The 12,243-nt window shown below is 23.4% G+C and overlaps 1 protein-coding gene across 1 annotated transcript in view; it reads left to right on the top strand.

Moving 5' to 3' along the window:
* The window catches only part of LOC117178282 (rotatin), a 126,931-nt gene that overhangs the window by 45,553 nt on the left and 69,135 nt on the right, over positions 1 to 12,243 (top strand). The window contains exons 12-15 of the mRNA XM_033369642.1: positions 695 to 901; positions 3,914 to 4,087; positions 6,968 to 7,103; positions 7,178 to 7,402. Coding sequence (XP_033225533.1) covers positions 695 to 901; positions 3,914 to 4,087; positions 6,968 to 7,103; positions 7,178 to 7,402 — 742 coding nt within the window. The remainder of the gene's footprint in view (positions 1 to 694; positions 902 to 3,913; positions 4,088 to 6,967; positions 7,104 to 7,177; positions 7,403 to 12,243) is intronic.

Here is a 12,243-nt window from a genome sequence, read left to right as displayed (position 1 = left end):
TTAACACCCCAGCGTATTTAATCATGTATTGTTTAACCCCTATTGAATATTTTGTCACAATAAAATTATCCAATATAGTTTAAGGTATTTTTAATAAGGTAGAGTTGATTTTACAGCCATTTATTTGTTTTAAGTTTGTTAAAAAAATTATTGAAAAAAAGTGAAAAAATGAGTTGTTTACTTAAAAATTCATAACTCACGCAATTTTAATGATTTTAACCTGAAAATTTCTGACTATACTTTTGTAATAGTGTACTTTCATAAAAAAAATATTGCAACATGAGTGCTTTCAAAAAAGATATTTATTTGCACCCCATGATATTTTTACTTACAGTTAATGTCTCCAACTAAAACTAGATGGCGACACTTACTTAATTTTTTCGAGTCAAGTATGGTTTGTAAGAGTTTGAAATTTTCTTGGGGTGTCAGTCACCCATAATACACTTTAAGTGTTAAATTTGGACTCCAGATAAGTGTCATAATTAAAAAATGTTATGGACCTATTTTTACACTATTTTTTTAGATTTCTGACACTATTTACACTACTTTTGATAACTAAAATAAGTCAAAGGCCTGCACAGAAATTATAATTATTTGCCTATTTTTTATTATCCTGTTTGAATTATCTCTAAATTTTTTACAAAACTTTAAATTGTATAACTAGTGTTGTCAATGAAAATTTTATTGCACATAGGTTTTAAAAGGTAATCTCCGATTTCTATTTGCCGCTAACGCTGATATAAGAGAAGAAGCTGTATGTCGATTAATTTGGCTACTCGGAAAAGAAAGCGGCTCAGCCCAGAAATTGCCAAGATTATCGTCTCTGCACGGGTTGCCTCTGAGTTCTCTTTGTGTTTTTGAACGAGAAACCTCTTTTAGACGACCTGACGGCAGTTATCAGGTATAAAAAAATTTTAAATTAATCAATAATTTGTTTTAAAAAACTCAAATTTCAAGGTGGCCCCGTAGAAGGAAAACGAAACATTTTTTTAAACCTGAAAAAAAACTGGGAAGTGGATGTGAATTCATGTTTTGTCCGGGAATTTCCAAATTATTTTGCGAAAATTTAAATTTAATAAATCAAAAGTAGTTTTTTTATAAAATATATTAATAACAGTATATAATTCATTCGTGAAATAAATTCAAAGTGTCATTCATTGAGTTTAATAAGAAAAAATTTAATATTTTGGGTACGGTCAGTTCTTTTGTATGGTTCTGAATGTCAAAAGTTTTCTATTTTTTATAGCGAAGATAAGCTACATTTTAAACAATTAAAAAACCAAATTTTTTGGAGAAAAATCGTATTTTTTTGGTTGAATTCAACTGTTTTGAATCAAAATTTTATCAGTTGAAGTTTCTTTTTTTTTTATTAAAAAATTTTTCTTTTATTTGCTTTATTTTTGGTTAAACACTGATCTTTTTTATTTTGAAAATTACATAATTTTGTTGAATATTCCTCCAATTTTTGTTGAATTCCATGGCTTCTAATTAAAAATATTTTTTGGTTGAAATATCAACTATTAAATTTTACGGTTGAAAAATCATTTTTTGCTTGAAAATTTACCTGATTTTTTCAAAATTTGTTTTTCTTTTCTTTTTTTAGAAAGTTATCCTTCTTGTTTGAAAATCCATATATTTTGGTTAAAAATTCTTTTTTTTTTGTTACCAATTTAACTACATTGTCAAAAAAAAAATTTTTGTAAAAATTATTATTTCAGTTGAAAACTCATTAGTTTTGGTTTAAAATTGAACTACTTTATTAAAAATTTGTCTTTTTGTTTAAATTTTAAAGTTTTTTATTCAATATTAAAATTTGTTTTTGGTTGGATTTTCAAATATTTCAGTTTTTGTGGAAAATTCATCTTTTTTGGTTCAAAGATATACTACTTAGTTAAAAAGTAATTTTTTGGTTGAAGATTCATTACTTTAGTTAAAAATTAATTTCTGTATTCCATTTTTGGTTAAAATTTTATTTTCCTTGTTTGAAAATCTAACCATTTTCTTGAAAATACTTTTTCTTTTAGTAGAAAATTTGCTGTTTTTAGTTAGAACTTAAAATATTTACTACATTTATTTCTTACTCTTTAACAAAGTAGTATAACTTTGCACCAAAAAAAAATAATTTTCAACAAAAAATTGAATAGTTGATATTCCATCCGAAATATATTTTAATATTAAATTTTATAAAATAGTTGAATATAAATTGAGAAAACAAATCTGAAATGAAATAATCAATTTTTAACTTCAAAAATTTAATTTTAAAAAATATTTCAATAAAATAGTTAAATTTTCGTCGAAAGAAATGAATTTGTAACTAAAAAATATGAAGTTGGAGCCAAAAATGAAATAGTACTGAAATTTTCAACGAAAAAAGATTAATTTTCAAACAAGAAGATCAATTTTCTACCGAAAAGTCGATTTTTCAACCAAAAAGTTTCATCTTTAATAAAAAAAAGATATTTTTAACAAAGTAGTTAAATTTCTAACCAGGAAATGGAATTTAACCAAAAATAAATGAATTTGCAATCAAGAAGAAGAATTTTTTTAAAAAGTCAATTTTGAAACACATAAGTAGTTGAATTTTCAACTAAAAAGATTGATTAAAAAAAATTAGATTATTCAACCTATAAATTATTTTTCAACAAAAAATATTAATTTTCAAGAAAATACATTATTTTTCATCCAAATGGTTCATTTTTAAACTAAAAAACCGAATTTTTAACCAAAAGCAGATAAGTTAAATTTTCAGTTAATCAATTTTGAACAAAAGAAATGAATCTTCAACAAAAAACGTAAAATGTAATAGTTGATATTCCAATAAAAAATTTTTTTGAAATAATAGCCGTGGAATTCAATTAAAAAGTGCGAATTTTCAACAAATAAAGTAAGTTGGAAGCGAGAAAAGAAGACGGTTTTTCTCCAAAACTAAAAAAATATTTGAAAAAATGACGACATTTGAAAACGAAAAAATTAAATTTTTTACACAAGATCCGTAAAAAAAGAAGAAAAATTCTTTGAATATTCTACACGTGTTCTATATGTTCTATACGTATTTTTAAAATTTGCAAAAAAAAATCTACGAAATTACGCGTATTTGAATTTTGTGTTTGGTTTATTAAAAACTGTTGATTTTATTTAATTATCTATAACTTTCACCTGCCTAATTCAGATATTTATTATTTTTATTTTGAAAGCGTTTATTGTCAAATAATTTTTCTAATGTTTTCAAAATTTGGAGAAGAAAATAAAAAAGATTTTCTGGAAAACCCCACCTTTTTATTCTTCTCAATATTTTTAAAAAATTATATTTTTTGAATTTTTTTTATTTAAGGATGTAAGATATCGCAATAAAGCAAGAGATAGTTTTTATTTTTATAACTTTTTAGACTGTAGCGAGAAAAATTAGAAAATTGGATTTTGTGAAAAAAAATTCTCCTGGCTACAAAAGTTATTTAGCCCACATAATACGCACAACATGCCGTCCTGATTGTAAAAAAATGTCAACTTCAGGTCTTTTTTTGCAACCTTATCAAAAAAAAAAAACACAAAATTTAAAAAGTTGAAATATTGAAAATTTCCGATTAACTTGTCTAATTATGAGAAATTGTTTATTTTTTTCGATTTTTTCCCTAATGCCACAAAGAAAATGTTTAGTACAATTACCCATAAATCTAATCATATTTAGTTTTTCAGTCCATCATAATAGTAAAATCCACATTTAATAATAAGGCATTAGTATTTTAAAATTGAACAAAAATTATTGTACAAATTAAAAATTTGAAGATTGACTGTTCGAACCCGGAAATAAGACCATAAAAATGCCCAGAAATTTGTTCTGAAATTTGGTGGTCACCTTAAAAATATATTTTCATAAGGTGCAAAAAACTGACTTAAAAATGTACGCTTATTTCAGAGAACTAGTTTGTTATCCGTGCTTGAAATGCTGAAATCTTCGAGTATTGAACCAAAAATTAGGAAATCGGCTCTGGTTCAAGTGAGCGTGATGCTAACTGACGTTTCTTTACATAAACTTTTTATCGCCGAAAGTGGACTGCAGATAATACTGGAAATGTTTTCCAGTGCTTTGGTAATTTTTATAAATATTATATTTCGAGGCCATGCACTCACTACACTATTTGACACTTTTTTTTAGCGATGAGACTATTTTGCTAATATTTTGGAAAAAATTACACTAAAGGCACACAATTTTCCGTAATTTAAATATTTCAATTATTTAAAAAAATTATTTATCATTTGAAGAACAAAATACAATTTTTTTAATTTAAATTTTTATCGCTATTTTCTGCTGATGCCAATATTTTGTTACATTTTCTAGAAAAATGTTTACGAATTTGTTCACTAATTTGGCTAAAATAACCGGAAAATTGTTTCTATGGGTAATTAATAGTTTTTGTTTGAAATTTCGAACCACTAATTTTTTTGTGAATTTATTTTCGAGATTCTTATGAGTTAAAAAATTAGTTCAATTTTCAACCACGTATTTGAATTTTTAACAGAAAAAGATTAATTTTAAATAAAAACGGCAATATTTGTTTATTTAGCTAAGAAAAAATTGTCATTTTACACAAAAAACAGTCGAAGCAAAAAAGATTTTTTAAATCAAACAGTTACATTTTTAATTTTAAAAAAATGAGTTCAACAAAGTAGTTCAATTTTTGACCCAGAAGTCATTGATTTAACTGTATTGAACCAGACAAAAAAGAGTTTGTAACAAAATACTTTATTCTTCAACTAAAACAGAATAATTTTCAAACAAACAGTTGCATTTTTAACTTTTAAAAAGTGATTTTTTACTAAAAAAATGACAAATTTCGAACAAAAAAAAAAATTAGTTATCAACTAAATAGTTACATTTACTATCAAATGTTTAAATTTTCTAATTAAAAATACGATTTTTTTACAGAAAAATATACATTTAAGCCAAAAAGACGATTTTTTTTATAAACAGTAGATTTCTGAAAAATTAGTTAGATTTTCAGTTAATGAAACTAATTTTTAACTTTAAAAAACGAATTTTCAACTAAGATTATAAATTTTGAACCAAAAAAATTAATTTTTAAGAAAGTAGTTCAAATTTCGACCCAGAAATTGATTTTTTAACGTAATAAGACGAATTTTAAACAAAAAAATGTAATGTCTGATATTACAAAAAATAAATATTTTAATTAAATATAAAAAAACAATTGGATTTAACCAGAAAAGACGAATTTTCAACAAAAATACTTTAATCTTCAACTAAAACAGATTCATTTTCAACTAAACAGTTGCAATTTCAGCTTTAAAAAAAATGATTTTCTACCAAGAAAATTACAAATTTCGAACAAAGTACATCAGTTATCAACTAAATAGTTACATTTACTATCAAATGTTTAAATTATCTAGTTAAAAATACGATTTTCTTGCAGAAAAATATACATTCAAGCTAAAAAGACGATTTTTGTTATAAACAGTAGAATTTTGAAAAAATAGTTAAATTTTCAGTTAATAAAACTAATTTTTAACTAAAAAAAAGAATTTTCAATCAAATTATTAAGCTTCAATAAAAAAAATTAATTTTTAAGAAATTAGTGCAGTTGTTTAATTTTCAAATTAAAAATATGAACTTTCTACAAAACAGTTGACGAATTTTCAATAAAACAGTTGAATTTTCGTTAAAGCAGTTAAATTTTCACTTAAAAAATTAATTTTCAACAACAAAAAACGCACTTTCAACTCGACTCAGAAATTTAATTTTTAACGTAATAAGACGAATTTTTAACAAAAAATGTAATAGCTGATATTACAAAAAATAAATATTTTAATGAAAAAATAAAAAGCAATTGGATTTAAAATAAAAAGTAGTTGGATTTGACCAACAAAGTCTGATTTTCAATAAAATACAACAATTTTCTACCAAATCGTTTAATTTTCAACTTGATAGTACGAATTTTCTACAAAACAGTTGAATTTTCAATCCGAAATTGTGAACTTTCAAGAAAAAAAATTAATTTGTAACCGAAACAGATTAATTTTTAACCAAACAGCAGCATTTTTAGTAAAAATGAAAGAAGAAATTTTTGCAGAAAAAAATTAATGCAAGCAAAAGACTCGAATTTTCTATAAAAAATTTGAATTTTCATTAAAGTAGTTAAATTTTCATTAAAAAAATTAATTTTCAAAAACAAACGTATTTTCAACTAAGATCATGAATCTAGAACCAAAAAAAATTAAATTTTAAGAAAGTATTTGAAAATTGCAACCAAAGTGTTGAATTTGTAACATAAAAAGATGAATTTTCAACAATAAATTTAATAGTTGATATTTTAACAATAAGATAATTTGAAAAAAATATGAATTTAACCAGCAAAAACGAATTTTTGAGTTACACTTTAAAAAACAAACTATTTTTAACAAAATATATAAATTTTTAACCAAATACTCAAATTTTTTACCAAATTGTTTAGTTTTCAAGATTCAAATATAAATTTTTCCATAAAACAGTTGAATTTTAAACCCGAAAATCTGACCTTTCAACAAAAAAGTCCATTTTCAACAAAAAAATATGAAATTTCTACAGATAAAAAATAAATTTTCAAACTAAAAAGATGAATCTGCAACAAAATAGTTGAATTTTCAATTTAAAAAAATCTTTTAGTTAAGAAACAAACAAAATTCCAATCAAATTGTTGAAATTTCAAGCCAAAAAGACGAATTTTCCAAAAATTAATTCAATTTTGAACCAAATAATAAAATGTTTAAATCAAAAGTATGAATTCTTATCGAAAAATGTAATATTAGACTATTTATTTATTGTTTATATTCTTATTACACTATTTATAAACTATTTTTTTTTAATTTGTGACACTTTTCACACTATTTTTTATCTCTAAAGTAATGTCTAAGACTCTTTATCGAAATTGAAATTTAATTTCATCTGAAAAAATATTTCCAATTATTTTTTTTTTAGATTGAAAAAGACTTTATCAATTACCCAGATTCCGTAATACCAATATTGACAATATTGAGGTTGCTTTGTGCAACAGAAGCTTCAGTTCGTCGTGAACTCTCTACTCGAGTTGAAATCTACTTTAATATTCTCAGAAGTAAGTACATTTTATTTTCCGGGATGATTTTAATTTTTCATGATTTTTTTCAATTATTAATTTATATTTTCAAGGTTTATTTCTTTTTCCCAATAACGAGTGTGTTAAAGTGGATGCTTCCCAGCTTTTATGCCTACTTCTCTACAACGAAAACATTATGAGACTGGGAGAAAAAAATGTGGACTCGAATATTCCTTTCAATATTTCACTACCGCATTTGATAGTAACGCAAATGAAACTCCCGTTTACCTGTAAAAGTCATTGGAAAACGAGCATTCACAGAAGATCTGACGTGTCTGGTAAATAAATTATATTAATTTTTATCATTTGCAGGGCTCCGACTCACCCTACAATTGGCGCTAGTTGATTTTTTTTCCAGCGATTTCACTATTTTAGAAAATGCCACTAATGCCATTTCTTTATTTATTTATTTTTATTTTATTTTTAAATAATTTAGAGTCCAAAATTTATCCTAATCATATTTCAAAAATTTCAAGTCGAAATAGATATGCATTTAACAAAGTAGTGCAGTTTTCAATAAAAAAATATGCGTTTTCTACCGAACGAGATGAATTTGACAAAGAAGTTAAAAGGATTTTTTAGAAAAATTTTGCCTTTCAAATTTGAAAAGATGAATTTTCATCAAAAAAGCTCATTTTTACCCAAGGAAGATGAATTTTCAATTAAGAATGGAATAGTTGAATTTTCAGATGAAAAATTGATCAAAAGAAAATTATTTTCACTTAAAGAGGTGAATCTTTAAAAAATGGATTTTTAATCATGTATTTAAATTTTTAAATAAAAACCTGAATTTTCTACTAAAAAGAAAGATTTTTCAATGAAATACAAGAATTTTCAACAAAATTGTAGAAATTCTAAGCCACAAAGACGCATTTTCTACAAAACAGTTAAATTTTCAAGAAAAACTTAATTTTCAATCAAATAGTTGACTTTGAACCAAAATAGTTCGATTTCTAACGAAAAACATAATTTTCAACTAAGAAGATAAACTTTCTCAAAAAAAAAGAACGATATTTAACCAAAATACAAGAATTTTCAACTAAAAATTTTATTTTCACCCAAGTAGTTTAATTTTCTACTAAATTGTGGAATTATTAAGTAAAAAGGAAATAAAATTTCAATCAAGAAGATTAACTTTCTTTAGAAAAAGACGAAATTTAATAAAAAATTTTAACTAAACATTTTCAATTTCTACAAAAATATTTTACTTTTCAACGAAAAACTTAATTTTCAACTAAGAAAATAAATTTTTTTTTCAGATAAACTTTTTCATCTAAGTAGTTGAATTTTTCACTAAATTGTGGAATTTTTAAGTAAAAAAGACGAATTTTCCACAAAACAGTTAAGTTTTCAAAAAAACACTGATTTTGCATAGACACAGTTGAATTCTTAACCAAATACTTGAAAATTCTACTAAAACAGTTTAACTTTCAACCAAAAAATCAATTTTCATTCAAGAAGATTTACTTTCTTCCAAAAAAAGACCAAATTTAATTTAAAAAATCAAACATTTTTAACCAAAAAATTAGTCTACAACCACGTAATTAAATTTTTAAGCAAGCAGTTGAAATTTCTACGAAAATAGTTCAATTTTCAACGAAAAACTTAATTTTCAACTAAGAAGATAAACTTTATCAACAAAAAGAATGATATTTAACCAAAATACAAGAATTTTCAACTAAAAATTTTATTTTCACCCAAGTAGTTTAATTTTCTACTAAATTGTGGAATTATTAAGTAAAAAAGAAATGAAATTTCAATCAAGAAGATTAACTTTCTTTAGAAAAAGACGAAATTTAATAAAAATTCAAGGATTTTCAAGCAAAACTTTAATTTACAATCATATAGTTAAATTTTTAACTAAACATTTGCAATTTCTACAAAAATATTTTACTTTTCAACGACAAACTTAATTTTCAACTAAGAAGATAAACTTTCTCAATAAAAAAATACGAAATTTAACCAAAATACAAGAAGTTTCAACTAAAAAGTTAATTTTCATCTAAGTAGTTGAATTGTTTACTAAACTGTGGAATTTTTAATTAAAAAAGACGAATTTTCCACAAAACAGTTAAGTTTTCAAAAAAACACTGATTTTGCATAGAAACAGTTGAATTCTTAACCAAATACTTGAAAATTCTACTAAAACAGTTTAACTTTCAACCAAAAAATTAATTTTCATTCAAGAAGATTTACTTTATTCCAAAAAAAGACCAAATTTAATAAAAAAAATCAAACATTTTTAACCAAAACATTAGTTTACCACGATATAGTCAAATTTTTAAGCAAGCAGTTGAAATTTCTACGAAAATAGTTCAATTTCCAACGAAAAACTTAATTTTCAACTAAGAAGATAAACTTTCTCAAAAAAAGAACGATATTTAACCAAAATACAAGAATTTTCAACTAAAAATTTTATTTTCACCCAAGTAGTTTAATTTTATACTAAATTGTGAAATTATTAAGTAAAAAATACGAATTCCCTACAAAACAGTTAAATTTTCAAAAAAAGACTGATTTTTCATAGAAACAGTTGAATTCTTAACCAAATACTTGAAAATTCTACCAAAATAGTTTAATTTTTAACCAAAAAATGAATTTTCAATCAATAAGATTAACTTTCTTTAGAAAAAAACGAAATTTAATAAAAATTCAAGACTTTTCAACCAAAACCTTAGTTTACAACCATATAGTTAAATTTTTAACTAAACAGTTGAAATTTCTACAAAAATAGTTCAATTTTCAACGAAATACTTAATTTTCAACTAAGAAGATAAACTTTCTCGAAAAAAATTATATTTAACCAAAATACAAGAATTTTCAACTAAAAATTTTATTTTCATCTAAGTCGTTTAATTTTCTACTAAATTGTGGAATTTTTAAATAAAAAAGATGAATTTTCTATAATACAGTTAAATTTTCCAAAAAAAGACTGATTTTGAATAAAAACAATTGAATTCTAAACCAAATACTTGAAAATTCTACCAAAATAATTTAATTTTCAACCAAAAAATGAGTTTTCAATCAAGAAGATTAACTTTCTTCCAAAAAAGAGGAAATTAAAAAAAAAACAAGATTTTTCGACAAAAAAAATGAATTTTTGATCAAGAAGATTAACTTTTTTTAGAAAATGACGAAATTTAATAAAAATTCAAGAATTTTCAACCAAAACTTTATTTTACAACCACATAGTTAAATTTTTAACCAAACAGTTGAAATTTCTACGAAAATAGTTCATTTTTCAACGAAAAACTTGATTTTCAACTAAGAAGATAAATTTTCTCAATAAAAAGATACGAAACTTAACCAAAATACAATAATTTTTAACTAAAAAGTTAATTTTCATGTAAGTGGTTTAATTTTGTATTAAATTGTGAAATTTTTAACTAAAAAAGACGAATTTCCTACAAAAAAAAACAGTTAAATTTTCAAAAAAAAGACTGATTTTGGATCGAAACAGTTGAATTATTAACCAAATACTTGAAAATTCCACCAAAACAGTTTAGTTTTCAACCAAGAAGATTAACTTTCTTTCAAAAAAAGAGGAAATGAAAAAAAAAACACAAGAATTTTCGACAAAAAAAATTACTTTTTGATCAAGAAAATTAACTTTCTTTCGAAAACGACGAAATTTAACAAAAATACAAGAATTTTTTAATCAAAAAGTTAATCTTCACCCAAGTAGTTTAATTTTCTACTCAATTTTTAAAGCAGAAGACGAATTTTGTACATCACAGTTGAATTTTTAACAAAAAACTTAGTTTACAACCATATAGTTAAATTTGTAAGACAAACAATTGAACCTTCTAAAAAAATAGTTCAATTTTCAAGGGAAATCTGAATTTTTAAATAAGAAGATAAACTGTCTGCTAAAAAATACGAAATTCAACAAAAGTAGAAAAATTTTCAACCAAAAAATTAATTTCAACCCAAGTAGTTTAATTTCACGAAATATGAATTTTCTATGAAAAGATATGAATTTAAACGAAGCCGAAAACAAAATAGTTCAATTTGAAGACAGAAAATTAATTTTAATAAAAGAAAAAGAATTTTCAAGAAAATAGTTCAATTTTCATCCAGAGATGAATCTTTAAAAACTGAATTTTTAAAGATAGTTCAACTTTCAACCAATTTGTGGATTTCTCAGACGGAAAAGATGAATTTTTAATCCAATTTTCAACTAAAAACATGAATTTTCTACCAAAAAGAAAGATTTTTTTTAAAATACAAATTCCAACAAAATTGTAAAATTTTAAGCCAAAAAGACGAATTTTCACAGACTGTTGAATTTTCTAGAAAATAATTTTCAACTGAATAGTTGATTTTTCTACCAAAATAGTTCAATTTTTCAACAACAAAAATGAATTTTCAACAAAATAGTTCAATTTCCACCCAAAAATGTGAATTTAAAAAAAATGGATTTTTAAGAAAGAAGTTCAACTTTCAAGCAAGTAGTGGAATTCTCAACCGAGAGAGATAAATTTTTAACCAAATAGTCCAATATTCGACTAAAAATAAGAATTTTCTACTAAAAAAGACAGATTTCTCAATAAAATACAAGCTTTTTCGACAAAATAGTTGAATTTTCAACAAAAGAACTCAGTTTACAACCATATAGTTAAATTTTTAATCAAAGGGTTAATTTTTCTATCGAAATAGTTCAATGATGAACCAAAAAACGAATTTTCTACCTAGAAGATTAACTTTCTTCGAAAAAAGGCGAAATTTAATAAAAATACCAGACATTCTAACCAAAAAGTTAATTTTTACTCAAGCAGTTTAATTTTTTACTAAATTATAGAATTTTTAAGTTAAACAGTCGAATTTTCTGCGAAACAGTTACATTTTTAACAAAAAACTGATTTTATAACCAAATAGTTTATTTTTTTACCAAACCGTCAAATATTCGACTAAAAACGTAATTTTCTACCAAGAAGATTATCTTTCTACCAAAAAGCGGAGGAAATTTCACAAAAATACAAGAATTTTCCCCCAAAAAGTTAATTGTCTCCTAAGTAGTGTCGGTAAGGCCGGTTTTTGGCCTAATTTATTTTTGGACCAAAAAATCTGAAAAAATCATGGTAGTATCTTATAAGTATCCCGAGTCGATTGCACGCTA

This window comes from Belonocnema kinseyi, chromosome 8, assembly GCF_010883055.1.
Source record: "Belonocnema kinseyi isolate 2016_QV_RU_SX_M_011 chromosome 8, B_treatae_v1, whole genome shotgun sequence".
NCBI lineage: Eukaryota > Metazoa > Arthropoda > Insecta > Hymenoptera > Cynipidae > Belonocnema > Belonocnema kinseyi.
Note: the sequence above shows the minus strand (reverse complement) of the source record. Positions and strands in the feature narration are given on the sequence as shown.